At 46.9% G+C, this 15,955-nt stretch overlaps 1 protein-coding gene across 3 annotated transcripts; it reads left to right on the forward strand.

Moving 5' to 3' along the window:
- Positions 1–6,461: 6,461 nt before the first annotated feature.
- On the forward strand, positions 6,462–12,851 carry LOC110332437 (C-type lectin domain family 10 member A-like). Of its 3 annotated transcripts, none has more exons than XM_029546451.1 (10): positions 6,462–6,535; positions 9,794–9,938; positions 10,740–10,853; positions 11,268–11,363; positions 11,447–11,518; positions 11,597–11,668; positions 11,830–11,916; positions 12,020–12,171; positions 12,248–12,354; positions 12,499–12,851. In XM_029546451.1, the coding sequence occupies exons 2-10, from the start codon at positions 9,830–9,832 to the stop codon at positions 12,653–12,655; spliced, it is 966 nt and encodes a 321-aa protein (XP_029402311.1). In that variant the 5' UTR covers positions 6,462–6,535; positions 9,794–9,829; the 3' UTR covers positions 12,656–12,851. The 3 variants fall into 3 exon arrangements, with proteins under 3 accessions (XP_029402311.1, XP_021069330.1, XP_029402310.1); XM_021213671.2 differs by having other exon boundaries at positions 10,743–10,853; XM_029546450.1 differs by having other exon boundaries at positions 12,248–12,851.
- Positions 12,852–15,955: the final 3,104 nt, after the last annotated feature.

The following is a 15,955-nucleotide window of genomic DNA, read 5'->3' on the forward strand; positions in this document are numbered from 1 at the left end:
CGGACCAAGCCTTAGTACTGCTCTCGGGCGCACACCCCTCCTCGGGTGGGCCAGTCAGTGCTCTTAACCGCTGAGCCAACTCACCAGCCCTTGCTTTAAATCTTACCTCTAAGTCTACCTTTTAGGATAAGAATCACGTTAAATATTATCTAAATTAGAAGTTTTCCTAGAGGCCTAGTTTTTTGACCTGCTTTATGCCACGTGTTTAAAATGACTCCAACCCTGAGTTATCATTTTAAAGCTAACTTTTTTGTTACCAATGTTATAACCTTTTAATTAATGCCAATAACTTAAAAGCTAATACTCTATGATAAAACCATGCAGAGCATTTTTACACCCTTAAGATCAGTCAAAAACCAAAGGAAGCGGCTACACGAATTATAAATTTAGACCACAGAATTTTACCTTTTTTAGCTATAATTTTAAAATAAAAAGGATTTTGTCATTTGCTAAAGACAATAATCATGAGAATTTTTTAGGAAAAAAACCCAACTATCAGCTGTTTTGCTTTAGAACTAAGAGTTTGCAGTTCCTCAGCAGGGGCTCCCCTGCTGTGCTTGATTCTTGGCTAAGCTGTGGGCCTCTCCGGCTCTGCTGTGCAAACTGAGGCTAAATCAGCCGATAAAGTTTTACCCATTTTAACATGAAACTTAAAACAACAATCATTTATACAATGAAACAAAACAGACATAAATTGACACGTGGAAGACTGGTGCACCAAACAGACAATACATAGCAGGTAGAGAACTTGAAGTAACCAAATCTGTCTCCTGCGGGGGCCAGAGAGAAAGCCAGACGTCTCCGGATTTCACTCTGTCCCTAGGAGAATTCTAAAATCCATTTTCCTTCTCTCTTAATCTCTCTCTCTCCCAGGTTCTCTTGTCTAAAGTTTTTTCCTCTCTGAACCATGGGCAGCAAGAATTTATCTGTTCTACAAAATTTTCTAACAACTTTTCTTCAAACCCCAATCCTCTCGCCTGAAGCAGCTCTTGAGGGCCGCGGACAAATGCCTGTTTAGAATTTTCTATTCCAGCCGGGCGTGGTGGCNCACGCCTTTAATCCCAGCACTCGGGAGGCAGAGGCAGGCNGATTTCTGAGTTCNAGGCCAGCCTGGTCTACNAAGTGAGTTCCAGGACAGCCAGGGCTATACAGACAAACCCTGTCTCGAAAAACCAAAAAAAAAAAAAAAGAATTTTCTATTCCAGCCGGGCGTGGTGGCACACGCCTTTAATCCCAGCACTCGGGAGGCAGAGGCAGGCGGATTTCTGAGTTCAAGGCCAGCCTGGTCTACTAAGTGAGTTCCAGGACAGCCAGGGCTATACAGACAAACCCTGTCTCGAAAAACCAAAAAAAAAAAAAAAGAATTTTCTATTCCCATTTTCCCCTGTCCACCCCTAAGTGGTATAGTGCTGGGTCAACACAATACCAGCTTAGCCCGTATTGCTCCTATAACAATTTTAAAAAAGATGAGGTTTAAAACCTGTGCTAGCATGCATACTTGTTGCTCAGTGTGCCGGATACGACCTTCTTGTTTTTTCTTCTCATGGAGCTCCACATAGGACAGCGTTTCCTCAGTTTGTCCCTCCATTTTCAGGTCCCACGTTGTGGCACCACCTGAAAGGGCCGCCTGCGACCACACTTAAATCGGGTCCATCCTGAAAGGCGAACTGGGGCTGTAAGGGGAAAAGACGGCAAGAAAGAAAATGTGGCTAAGACAAAAGGTGTTCTGATCAAAGCCCACAAGTTTAATAATGTTCAGAGTTTATATAGCAGGGGAAGGCCATGCCCGACCACCCATTCTCGGAGCGTGTTCAGGTGAGAGCCTGTAGGCAGATCGTCAAGATGGTGTCTCTGGAACGTCTAAAAGTCTTCTTAGCAGGCAGTGGCGACTGCTTTGAAAGTAGAGGTCTGCAAAACCCTGCTTCGGGGCTGAAGGGAGACAACAACTATCCAGACCAGAAGACAACAAAAAGCAGAATTATTAAACCATGTTCTTGATGAAAAATAGACACAAAAATTCTCAGTGAGATATAAGCAAACCTAATCCAAAACTAAATGTTTGCTCATTTAAAGCATCGTTCATCATTATATTGGTTTCATTCCAAGAGTACAAGGATGGGTCAACATATGCACATCAATAAATACAAAACAGCATGTCGATAGACTCAGAGACCGTGATCATGTGCTGACCCCAAAAGATGCAGAAAGGGCCTTGGATAACTTCGGCGTGTATAAACGGATGGCATGACCACTCCATGGTATGGCTTATGGGGAAGTTTATACTGTAGATATGAAAGAGAATGGCCAGAGGCATCTGGAAGGGTTCAGAGCAGAGAGAGAAAGAAGCAGACTGAACATGGCCAGGGCTGTCTGTGAGAGAGGGGAGACTAGCAGGGACAGAGAAGAGAGAAAATAGGAGCAGAGCATAAGCAAACATGCAGGGTTAGCTGGGTTATAAGGAAATGAGTAGCTGGGGGGAGGAAAGCCTGTGAACTGGAGGGAGTTTAGGGTGGGGCCGGAGGCGAAGGCCTAGGAAGACTTTGAAATGTGTAACAGGTTCTTGTGATACCAGCATGAGCTTTGATAGCCTGGGAGTGCCATGGGTTGCCAGAGATAAGGGAAATGACCCCTTTGGGCAGAAGGGAACTTGTCCCACAAGTTCCTGTGGAATCCTGGCTTTTATCTAACTACCAGAAATCTTCTTATAGTCCAGGTTGAGTTCATTTCTGAGTATTTGGATTGCCTTTTGGATTCTTGGAAATTGGAGTTTCCTCTGGACATGATATAACATCCTTTCATGATAATTCTAGGCTACAAGGTACCTAATAGAAGGAACATTTGTAACATGAACCTAGCCAACATTGTACTAAATGGAAAATCATTTTCTCTGTATCAGGAACCAGAGAAGAACATCCACCTTCTCCATGCTTAATCAGTATAGCACTTGACCTTTCTGATAAGTTATTTTCAATGATGAAATGAGCCAAGTCAAGCCAAATCAAATCAAAGTGAAGTACATAAAGGCAGGCTTATTGGGAAGCAGCTCTTGGGGGTTCATTGGTCCCAAGGAAGGAGGTCAGGGAAGTGCCTCAGGGAAAGAGACAGAGAGAGGGGAGGGGGAAGAGAAAGAGAGAATGAATATATGCATGCAGGGAGAGAGAAAATGCAGAGAGAGAGAGAGAGAGAAGAGAGAGAGAGAGAGAGAGAGAGAGAGAGAGAGAGAGAGAGAGAGAGAGAGAGAGACCAAAATGTCTGGATTATATGGGGAGGAGCGTCTGGGGGGGAGAAAGCCCAGATTCTGGGATGGAAAGTTCAGAGGAGAAGGCAGGGATATGCCAGCCATGCCCTGTAACAGGTTGGGACGGAGGGACGCTGGGAGAACCTGGGGACCAGATCCACTTCGTGGTGTTAAATATGTACTTCAGCCACTTGTCCCTGGTCTGAACCCCAACTCTTTCAGCGAGGACAATGGTGATAGAAATAAATACAAGAGGTAGAAACAGTAAAAAAAAAAAGAAGTCCATTTGTCCCTGTTTTTAGACACTATGATCCTATATTTAAAAGACCCTAAAAATTCCATCTTGAAACCCTTAGATCTGATGATAGTTCTCAGCAGAGTTATAGGATCCCAACTTGACACCTGAGAAATGGCATGTTCTCTGCACACTAATTATGAGCATGCCTTGGAAGAAGTCAGAAAATCAGTCCCATACACAACAGCTTCTACAAGGCCCTGAGTGGCTATCTGAGCCAAGGTGAGAGATCTCTGTGAAAACTCGTGGTGTTCTTTTGCCACCTCTAGCAGACTGAGATCATGAGAAATTCGCATGCAATAGAAAGAAAATCCGGTTCGATACGGCTTAGTTAGCAGCATTACTTCAAACTTCTAGAGTCTGGGCCATTTATTTTAGATACTTAAGTACAGTACAATTTTGGAAAAAAAAGTTCCTGGTGACAATGATCTCAATCCCATGTGTACAATAAAGTTTAAGATGTGACACATTTGAATTCTTTAGAAAAGTACATGTAAGCCAGGCGTGGTGGCACACGCCTTTAATCCCAGCACTTGGGAGGCAGAGGCAGGCAGATTTCTGAGTTCGAGGCCAGCCTGGTCTACAAAGTGAGTTCCAGGACAACCAGAGCTATACAGAGAAACCCTGTCTCAAAAAAACAAAAAAAGAGAAAAGTACATGTGACTTTTTCCATAAATACTGGATCTATAGCTTTAAGGGCCTAGGTGGGGATAAAGAGTGGTCTAAGTCATACAGGTATTGTAGAGGTCATGAAACTACAAAGTACATGTGACATCTCCCCTAGGGATTGGCTCTCTTGACTGAGAAACAGTGCTCAAGATAAAGGCCTAGGGAGGAAGAATAAACATAAGAGTCTGGGGTATTGGGTGTGGCCTGGCCCTACAGAGAACACAGATCACCTGGCTATTAACCACACCCACCTCTAGCCTTCTGGTAGGAAACAGATTTTTAGGAGTCAGATTTTCTGTGTTTTGCCTATGGTTGGCTCCATTGCATTGTGTCCATGGCAAGGCTGAACATCATGTCAGGAGTATGGGGCAGCAAAACTGCCCAGTTCCTGGCTATGTAGAAAAAGAGAAAGAGGAAGGGGCTGAGCTCCCACACAGCTCCACGACAGGAAGGCCTCCCGCTCAGCCACCTTTAAAAGGTTTCATTACCTCCTAGCGGCTGTTTAGATCCAAGCTCTAACCAAAATACAGGCTTGTCAAAATATCACAGAATAAATAAAACAAAACTGAGATGGAAAATCACAAAAATAGAGAAATCACAAATAACTAAATGGCAGGATGGATGAAAAGAGATGCAGAGGAACCGAGAGGATGTTGTTGTTGTTGTTGTTGGTTTACTCAAGCAGTCTTTAATGAGATGTCTCTACTCTTGCATCTTCTCGACTGCTTTTTCCTTGTATTTGCCCTTCTCCTTTTCTACTTGCTTAGACTTCGCTTTCTTCTTCAGGATCTTCTTGCAGCCCTCATCCAGCTTTAGCCTGGTGATACTCACCTTGCTGGGGTGGATCCCCACATGGACAGTTGTGCCATTTGCCTTTTCTTGCTGAATTCATTCAGTGTAGATTACTTATTTCTTCCTGCACACTTGGACCACTTTGCATGGACGGAACGTTACACTTCTGTCTCAGTTCTTTGGAAAAAGGGAAAGACATGATCTTCCTCTGAATGTGAGAGGGCGTGTTGAAATGCTGCTTGCGGTTCTTTTTTTTTTTTTTTTTTTTTTTTTTAGACAGGGTTTCTCTGTGTAGCCCTGGCTGTCCTGGAACTCACTCTGTAGACCAGGCTGGCCCCGAACCCAGAAGTCTGCCTGCTTCTGCCTCCCAAGTGCTGGGATTAAAGGCATGCGCCACCACCGCGTTTCTTGCTTCAGTCAGAAGTCCCAGAGGGGATGGAACTTCATTTTGGTGGCTGTGATCCAGCGTTGGCACCAAGCCAATCCTATTTCATGACTGGATGTGTCCAGTGGTCCTGACACATATCAATTCAGTACAAACAAGAAAGTCTCGAAACAACAGTGCTCTTGAAATGGAAAACAGTAACAATGACAAAAGAAAATAAACAAAAACACCTGAAGGTTTTTGCTTTCAGGTTCCTAGCTGAAGGGGATCTGTGTTCTGAGGAGCCACGCACTGACAAGGACCATGGCGAAGGCTGAGCTGGCACAGAGAGCAAAGTTGGGTTTTGTATATTGTGCTGTTTGACCTACTGCTATTTCCTTCCGTCATCCACATTGTGTCTCGATGGTCTAGTGGGAAGCAATCACCTATCCCAGTACCCTTCTTCACAGATCGGATGCTTAAGAAGACAGAATAATACATTCTTTAAAATGCTTAACAAAATCGTTTCCTCTCTAGCCCTTCTCTTCACGCCTGGTGAGGACACAGTTTCTATCCTTCTGGGAGGAGTGAGGGATGTAGGGATGGAGCTTAGTGGCGAGGGTCCTCAGACCCAGGGGACAGAGAGCCACACCAGGTCTTGGATATAAGCAGTGAATGAACACTTGTGCAGTGCTGTTCAATGACAGAGACACCGACATTCTGGGAAAGTCGTGGGTAGGAAGCAAATGAAGATAAGAGGCATAGGAGGAGGAAATAGACCGCCCCTCTGTTGTAAGCTCCCTTCCCACCAAGTGAAAAATGGGGAAGTGGTGGAAGGGTCAAGAAAGAGGAATATAGGACTGCAGACTCTGGAGATGGAGATGAATCTCATCTTCTGCCATCACGCTGGCAGTTCTCACTCACGCTCAAGTTCCAAGTCACTCAGTATTGGCTGTCAGAAGCTGAGAGATTTGGACATTCCCCAAACGGACCACTCAAGATGCAAAGGAGAACGGACCATTGGGCCTTTGGATGCGAAGGACTGGATGAGCTCTGACACGTATGTGGCTTTTGCTTAGTCCCTCCCACACACCAACGCTCTGGGATATAGTTCTCCACCCTGACTGAGTTCTCACTTCTGGTCATTGCTGCATAGGGAAGCCAAGACTTCACACAGGTAACTGGGTCGAGGTTACCAGAGAGACCAGTGGGGCAGGGGGTGTGTAAGGGATTCAGGGAGGAAAGGGCTCTAGGCCTCGGGTGTAAGGAAGTATGCAGATATAGAAGGGGCTCCTGTAAGGCTTGGGAATACACCTACACTGGCACTGCACTCGAGCTTGGGTTGTGGCCTCCACAATCCCTAGGCAAACTAAGACTCAAACTCAACATGTCTTTGGCCCAGTTCCCAGCTGATTTCCATCCTAACTCTAGTCTTATCCCTAACCCCAGTTCTTTGCTTAACAGACTTTTGGAGATATTTTAGATCCAAGCCATAGTTCTTAACTACAATACGCATATTCACATGTGTGTAGTTATAGGTATAGATGTATATGCAAGTATGTGGAGGCCTTGGACAAACATGGCTATAATCCCTCAGGAGCTGATTACCTTAGTTTGCATGTGCATGCATGTGCGTATGTGTACGGTATGCATGTGTGGGCTCCATGTGTGTAAGTGCATGCATATGTGGCAGGCAGAAGCTGACATCAAGTATCCTTCTCTCTCTCTCTCTCTCTCTCTCTCTCTCTCTCTCTCTCTCTCTCTCTCTCTCACTGAAGCGGAAGCTTGCTGTCTTAGCTTGCTTGCCCTTCTGCTGATGAGTTCTCATGACCTCTCTCTGCCCTGTTCCCACAAGCACTGGGGTTACAAGAGTGTGTCACCACAACTGGCCTTTACACGGGTGCTAGGGATCCAGACTCGGGTCCTCATGACTAGACAGCGAATGCTTTATCTTCTGAGCCATCTCCCTGTCCCATAGTTTGTTTTGTTTTGTTTTGTTTTGTATTTGAGTTAGGGTCTCTTACTGACCTGAATCTTGCTAAGAAGGCTGGGCTGACCTGGCAGCAAGATTCAGGGATCCAGCTGTCTCTGCATCTCCGGAGATTACTAGCATGACAGACACCATGCCTAGCATCTTCTTTCTTTCTTTTAAAACCTTATTTATTGTTTGAATTATATGTACATGTGGGTCTCTGTATTTGGATGTGTGCGTGTAGTGCAGGTGCCCTCAGAGGCTGGAGGAGTTGAATCTCCCTGGAGCTGGAGTCACAGGCTGTTAGGGGTTGCCCGATGTGGGAGCTGGGAGCAAACTCAGGTTGCCGGCAAGAACATTGCATGCCTGTCTTAGTCAGGGTTTCTATTCCTGCACAAACATCATGACCAAGAAAGAAGCTGGGGAGGAAAGGGTTTATTCAGTTTACATTTCCACATTGCTGTTTCTCACCAAAGGAAGTCAGGACTGGAACTCAAGCAGGTCAGGAAGCAGGAGCTGATGCAGAGGCCATGGAGGGATGTTCTTTACTGGCTTGCTTCCCCTGGCCTGCTCAGCTTGCTCTCTTATAGAACCCAAGACTACCAGCCCAGAGATGGCACCACCCACAAGGGGCCCTTCCCCCTTAATCACTAATTGAGAAAATACCCCACAGCTGGATCTCATGGAGTCACTTCTCCAACTGAACTCCTTTCTCTGTGATTACTCCAGCCTTTGTCAAGTTGACACACACAACCAGCCAGTACAATGCTCTAACCACTGAGATATCCCTCCAGCCCTATGCCCCACTGCCTCACACAGGTTCTGGGGATGGATCGTCAGCCCTCATGTTTGCCTGGCAAGCACCTTATTGACTGAGCACAGCATTCTACTCCGGTCCTAACCTCAGCTCCTACTTCAACCCTGTCTGTTCCAATCCCAGATCCAAAATTAATCTTCATACAAGTCCTGCACCAAACTTAGGTCTTAACTTCCAGTTTTATTGCAAGCTCAGGTCCGGTTCCTTCTATGCTCCTGACTGGGTACTGATGAAGTCTCAGAATGAAGCTCAAGGTCAAGTTCAGCCTCATCATAGACCCAGCAGTCCAACTTTTTCTTTTACTTGAGGTCTCAACATTTAATTTTTATTTGCAAATATTCCAAAGAACCGTGTGACTTTGTTCATTTACAGTGTCACAAAAGAGTTCTAAGTTACTTATATTTTATACATTTGAACCATAAACCATCATGAAAATTTCACTATTTATTCTCTCTACAATCAAAAATATTAGACTTATTTGTACGTGGCCATGAAAGTGTTAAGAAAGGTCCTCAAGATGATGTATTCCGGCCAGGCGTGGTGGCGTGCGCCTTTAATCCCAGCACTCGGGAGGCAGAGGCAGGCAGATTTCTGAGTTCGAGGCCAGCCTGGTCTACAGAGTGAGTTCCAGGAGAGCCAGGGCTATATAGAGAAACCCTGTCTCGAAAAACAAAAAACAAACAAACAAACAAACAAAAAAAGAGATGATATATTCCAGCTGGTCAAATTGGTTCTTGAGATATTGATAGACATTATTCAGAAAACAAAGACAGGCTGTTGGGGTAGCAAGATGGCTTTTGGGTAAAGGAGCTTGCAGCCAAGCCTGATTGATGACTTGGGTTCAGTTCCTGGATGCCACATTGTGGAAGGAGAGAGCCAACTCCTACTTATTAGCCTCTGCCTTCCACGTGTACATCATGCCACACATGTGTGCGTGCGCGCACACACACACACACACACACACACACACACACGCCATAAACGCAAATAAATGATTAAAAACCTACCCGATTTCCTATCATATTGAAATGACAGGCTAGACAAAACCCAGTTTTCCTTGTTCTATTGCCTCTTAGAGCTCTCATAATGGAAACGTGGCATCTGGCCTTCCAAGAGAGAAAGATAGGCATAGCATATCAGGTTTCTCAGAGTCAATTGAACGCTCTTCTACGCATGGCATTTGGAAGCAGTATTTGAGGGTATTTGTGTGTTCGCTCTGTGGTCAGGCGAGACATCCTTTGGTCCCAAAGAGACAGAATGCTGTTATCTTTCAAATACTTTCTCACTTTGGCCAACGTTGCTCCTTTACCCAAAATCCATCTTGCAACCCCAACAACCTGTTTTTTTTTTTCTTTTTCTGAATAATGTCTGTCAATATCACAAAGTAGCAGAGAGTTGCAAGTCCTTAGCTCCAACTTGACCTCCAACTTCAGCCCCAGCTTCACTCCTCCTCAAAGGCCGATCCGGTTCTGACTTCGTGTCCAACCTCAGCTGCTAACTCACACCTCTCTCCATCCTCATGACAACCTAGGGCTGTTCTTAACAGGGGTACCCGACCCCAGCCGCAGCCCCGCCCACAGCTCCACCCTGCTCCTTGCTCCTTCTTAGACCTACACCCTAACTGAACCCTAGCCTCTCTGTTTCAGTTCTGATTGTCCCAGAAGCCTTGTGTTTGTCGAAACATGACAATGAGATATGAAAACTTCCACAACTCGGAGGGGGAGGAGAAAAACCAGGAAATGAGAAATGGTGACAAGAAAGGAGGAATGGAGTCTCCAAAGTCTGCTCTAAGTATGTCTATCAGGGTTGGCGCTGCTGTGGCTCACCATGCAACAGTGCGCTCAGGTACACTCCAAGGCTCATGGCACATGGCCTCAGAGAGACATGGACGGGAAGACCCAAGTGACCTGGAATCCTGTGCTTTGTAGGAGGGTAGGGGAGGTCTGCATGGGGTGTAGTTGGATTTGGAGTAGCTCACCCTTTACACACCCAATCATGCATGCAGAGACTAAGGGGGCCCGATGGTGGCCTGACTGCCCCCAGCCACCTCTGTGTTCTTGCTGTACTGGTCCAGCTCTGATGTAGAACCTTACAGAGTGTCGCTGTCTGTATGTGCGTAATGTCTGCATTCCCACACTTGTGCATCTGAGCCCTGACAGGATGAGAGGCTTCTGCGGGTGAGACCTTGGGTGGACCATGAAGGGTGAGAGGCTGGAGCACCCCCACACCAATCCTTCTCAGCCTCTCCCTCTTACAGCATGACCAGAGGCAAACAATTACCTCTGGAAAGGTCCCTGGGACCTCCTGTATCTTTCACAACTCTAACACAGTGTGTCTCAACCTTCCCAATGCTGCAGCCTTTAAATACAGTTCCTCATGTTTTTATGACCGCCCCCAATCATAAGATTATTTTCATTGCCACTTTACAACTGTGATTTTCTTACTGTTATAAAGGTTAATGTATAAACCCGATATGCGGGGTATCTGATGCGTGACCCCTGGTGAAGACTCATCCCACCCTCGGAGATCAAAACACATCGGCTGAGAGCCACTGCTCTACACCATTTAATCTGGCACCTGCTTCTCTTTCAGCAGCTCCTCCCCAGTCCTTCCTGTGGCGCATCCTCTCTTGGACCCACCTCCTCCTGTTCTCCCTGGGCCTCAACCTCCTGCTGCTGGTGGTCATCTCCGTGATTGGATCCCAAAGTGGGTCGCAGGGAGAGAGGAACCACAGGGTGTGTGGGCGGGGTGGAGGAGAGAACCAGGGCAGTGATTGGCACAGAGAGTCCAGATGGACAGCAGTTAGGGCCACCGCAAGGACAAGCTTAAGGAGCGCAAGGGACAGTGACTTGAGTGAGATGAGAGCAGTGGTGGGGACACAGAGGCCCCATGGTCAGACAGCTGCCGGCCATGTCACCTGGTACTTTGTTGGGTTCTACAATCACCTCACCTCACCTCCTCAGCCTCGGTTTATGCGTGTGCAATGTAGGGTAACAACAGTGCCTACCCACTGGGTCTCTGTGAGGCAGAGTGTCACTCTGTGTGCAAGAGCCCTGCCTAGTGCTGGCTCAGGGGGGACCCGAGAGACCTGGGTTCTGATCATCCTGTCGTCCGCATCAGATTCCCAGTTAAGGAGGGACCTAGGCACCCTGAGAGCCACTTTAGACAACACCACCTCCAAGATAAAGGCTGAACTCCAGTCCCTGGACTCCAGAGGTGAGCTGGGCTCTCACGGGGTTCTGGGCTGCAGTGGGNGGGGTAGNGAGGACAGTCCTGAGCTCCGGTTCCTTGCTCTGCAGCTGGCAGCTTCGAAAAAGGGATCAGTTCTCTGAAAGTGGATGTGGAGGATCACAGGCAGGAACTGCAGGCAGGTGAGAGGTCCTGGTCTCGAGAGTGTGCAGAAGGGTGTGGGTGAAAGCGAGTTCCTTTGCTGAGCTGTCCTCTTCCAGGCCGAGGTTTGAGCCAGAAGGTGACTTCTCTGGAGAGCACAGTGGAGGAGAAGGAGCAGGCTCTCAAAACAGGTGAGGCTGAGGTTCCCCTGTGCCCTGGCAGGAGGTGTGAGCATGCGTGGTGTGTGGAGAAGGGCCCAGACTTAGCCTTGTGCAGACCATCTGAGCACCAGGAACTCCCAAGCAGGTGCCACAGCCAGAGCACTATTCTCACTTCTGTCTGTGTGTCCCAGATCTGTCTGATTTAACTGACCATGTGCAACAGCTGAGGAAGGACTTGAAGGCCCTGACGTGCCAGCTGACCAACCTCAAGAACAACGGTGAGAATGAGAAGGGTGATGGAGGTGGTTTGCGCTAGTTCCTGGGAGGCGAGGACTCGACAGGCATTGCCTCTGCTCTCCATCCTTGCTTTGCTTTTCGTAGGCTCGGAAATGGCCTGCTGCCCGCTTCACTGGAGGGAGCATGAAGGCAGCTGCTATTGGTTCTCTGAGTCTGAGAAGTCGTGGCCTGAAGCCGACAAGTACTGCAGGCTGGAGAATTCTCACCTGGTGGTGGTCAACTCCCTGGAGGAGCAGGTGATGCCAGGGTGGGCTATTTCTGGGAGGCTCTCTGGTCTGAGGGAGAGGTAATCATGCCTTTTTCTTTCTTTAGAATTTTCTACAGAATCGCTTAGCCAATGTGCCTAGTTGGATCGGCCTAACGGACCAAAACGGGCCCTGGCGATGGGTAGATGGGACCGACTTTGAGAAAGGTTTCAAGTACGTGTGTCACCTACAGCTTGCTCCCCTCTACCTTGGACTATCCAATCTCTTCAGCATCTTTAGTGACCCTAGGGATTTAGGGGATGCTCCTGTTGACATGGCTGATGGCTGGATCTGGAGCTCACGGTTCTTTATTTTCAGGAATTGGAGGCCACTGCAGCCGGATAACTGGCATGGACATATGCTAGGTGGAGGTGAGGACTGTGCCCACTTCACTTATGACGGTCGTTGGAATGACGATGTCTGCCAGAGGCGTTATCGTTGGATCTGTGAGACAGAGCTGGGCAAAGCCAGCTGAGCCCGCTCCCCACAACTTATAGCTTCAGTTCCATAAGACTCAGTCAGATACCTGCGTTGCTAATCACTCGATCTTGGTATCTCCACCCTCTGGGGAGGGAGGGTTTTTTGCTAGTACTTTAAGGGGTAGATAAAGGATGGTATCTGAGGAATGTGATGTGGTGGAAGCTGACGCTGTGTACAGTGTTCAGCCTGTGATTGCCAAGTTATTTTTTTAGAGTAAAAAGAAATAAATATAGGGGGGCTGGAGAGATGGCTCAGTCGTTAGAGGCACTGACTGCTCCTCCAGAAGTCCTGAGTTCAATTCCCAGCAACCACAGGGTGGCTCACAACCATCTGTAATGGGATCCAGTGCCCTCTTCTGGTGTGTCTGAAGACAGCTACAGTATACTCACATATATAAAATAAATAAACCTCTAGTTTTAAAAAAAGAGAGGGGGAGAAATATACATTCTATGAGTTATCTAGTCATTGGTGGTTAGGAACTGGTGGTGAGAACTGAATGAGTTTGGGCCAGATGATCCGGTGAGAAGCCCCATGTGTTATTTATGGGTACATAAGCTTCGGCCAGTCATTCTGTCACCCGAGTCTCTGTTACACAGGATTACTGCTGTTGATTAACTGTCTGTGGCACTGCCCACTGGGAACTGGACTGAGTCAGCACTTAGTACTTCAAAAGCACCGGATGGTCTTACTGGCCTGTTACAGTCATTGCAAGAAACAAAAGGAGCATTCAGACAGGTGAAGGGTAATATAGACTTACAGCTCAGACCTCGATGCCAACCAGGACCTCAGAAAAGATGCACTGATGTTAAGACTAAGGGTCGTAGCAAGGACGGGTCAGCCAGAGCCCACAGACACTTGGAGGATAAGTAGCAGGCACAAAGAATTTGCCCATAAGTAAGACCTCAACTAGTTATGAGAGAGGATGATGCTCTGAGCATGATCAAAGAGTTAGAAATAAGCACAAAAGTTCACCCTAAAAGACTTGGGGCGACAGATAATCTTACCATTTCTCTAAGTCATTTTGGATGTAACAGAAAATCAAAATGAAAAATGTTAAGTGATTTAGAGAGAAAATATGTGACGGGCTGGAGAGATAGCTCAGAAGTTAAGAGCACTGGCCACGTTTGCAGAGGACCCAGGCTTGGTTTCCAGCCCTGGCGTGGTGGCTCACAACCCTCTGAAACTCCAGTTCTAGTGGATCTGACGCCTGCTTCTGACCTCCAAGGGTATCAGGCACACATGCAGCACATATCCACGCCGGAGGGGGGAACAAAACCACTCATAAAGTAAATAAGTCTAAAAATTCTTTTGGAAAGAAATGAAGTGTGTACCCGAGGCGGCCCTGAGGAGGAAGCACATGCAGCCACGGCACATTTATTAACGACAGGGAGCAGCCTAACTGGAAGAAGCTACGATCAAACCCAGCAAGCCCGGCAAGAATCAGGCTCTGGGGACAACACATGCTTGTAATGCAGGCAGGTGGAAGGCCATGACTGGATCGGATAGTTGAGGCCAACCTGGTCTGAAAGTGAGATCCTATCTCAAAATACCAATGTCTCCCTTCCCTCAAGAAACCCGAGAAAGACTAAGGTAAAGTCTACATAAAAGAAAGCAACTAATAAACATAGACACTAAAGCCTAAAGACATAGGCTTGGGGCATGAACTTCAGTAGAGCATTTGTTTAGCATGTGGAAGGCATCAGTGAACTAAAGCAGAAGACTAGAGATACAGTCAGTGAAAGGAAAGAGGATCTCAGAAAAAAATGAATTAGATTTATATGAAGGAAGAAGAGGGGAGCCACAGAAAAGAATTTATGAGTGAAATGGTCACATAAATATAAACAAAGGGTTACGTACTTAGAAGAAGAGGTGTTGGAGTGAGGGCTCTGTGGTTAAGAGCTCTTTCAGAGGGCCTGGATTCAGTTCCCAGCACCCATGTGGCAGCTCACAACCATTCATAACTCCAGTACCAGGGGATAAAGTGCTTTCTTCTGACCTCCATGGGCATGAGACATGTGTGTGTGACACAGACACACACACACACACACACACACACACACACACACACGGTAAATTCCTTGGTTGAAGATATTGTAGAATTCCAAAGAAACACATCGATCATGTGAAATAAAAAAAGATTAAAGTAAAATAGAAACCAGAGATGGTGGAGTATGTGTGTGGAGTATGTGTGTGGAGTATGTGTGTGGAGTTTGTGTGTGGAGTTTGTGTGTGGAGTTTGTGTGTGGTCCCAATCTGAGAGTTTGCAAGAAGGCTGCCAGCCTGAGCTATATAGGAAGACCCTGTCAAAAATGAATTAAAAAGAAAATAAATATATTATAAAGGAGCTAGAAAGGAAGACAAAAATCTCCCAAGGAATAAAGTTAATAAATAAAGAATAAAGGAAGGTAGGAAGGAAGTCAAACACAAAGTTTATACACAAAAGAAAGATCAGGGCAGGCATGTCGCATCCTCTCTTGACTAGCAAGGAAGACACAACCACCAGTTCTTCTTACAGCAGTTTATTCAGGAACCTTGAACAATCTTCATCATCTCCCTCTTCATTTCCCCCGAGCCCCGGGATACAAGCCCTTTTATACTCTTATCCATTCCAATCACGGCAGGCCATGTCACTTCACCAGGCGCACAGCCTCAGCCAACCAGAAGAGCAGGAACCAAATATGGACCTGTTTACCACAAGCTCCATAGCCAACAGGTGCCATCTTTAAGGTGCGGCTTCGGGTAGCCCAGGGGAGGGGCTGTGGCCTCCTACACAGGCAGATGTGGGGCAGTGGGCTGCCCACAGACAGCCTGGTCTCTAGTCGAGCAAAGATCTAGAACCCCCGGGGACCCAATGGGTGATGATTTCCACCTACATGGGACAGAATGTGTTCCATCATGTCTCCTGGACCCCTGGCTCCTGTCAAAGTTATCGCCCCCACAGCCCCTGCAGGAGAGGTGTTGTGTGTGACTATAAGTCACGCAGACAATGTCCCAAGCTCCTGGCATTCTGGTTAGACTCTACCCCCACAGTTACCTGACTATAGCCAGGTATGCTCCTCCCCACAGTTACCTGACAGCCCAGCCCACTATAAAAGGAGCTGCTTGGCCCTTCCTCGCTCTCTTTAAGCTCTCACCTTTCTTACTCTCTTCTCTAGCCCTCCTTTTCTCTCTCCCTTCCCCCCTCTCTCCACGTGGCCATGGCCCGCCTCTCTTTCTTTCTTTCTTTCTTTCTTTCTTTCTTTCTTTCTTTCTTTCTTTCTTTCTTTCTTTCTTTTCTTTCTTTCTTTCTTTCTTT

This window comes from Mus pahari, chromosome 14, assembly GCF_900095145.1.
Source record: "Mus pahari chromosome 14, PAHARI_EIJ_v1.1, whole genome shotgun sequence".
Taxonomy (NCBI): domain Eukaryota; kingdom Metazoa; phylum Chordata; class Mammalia; order Rodentia; family Muridae; genus Mus; species Mus pahari.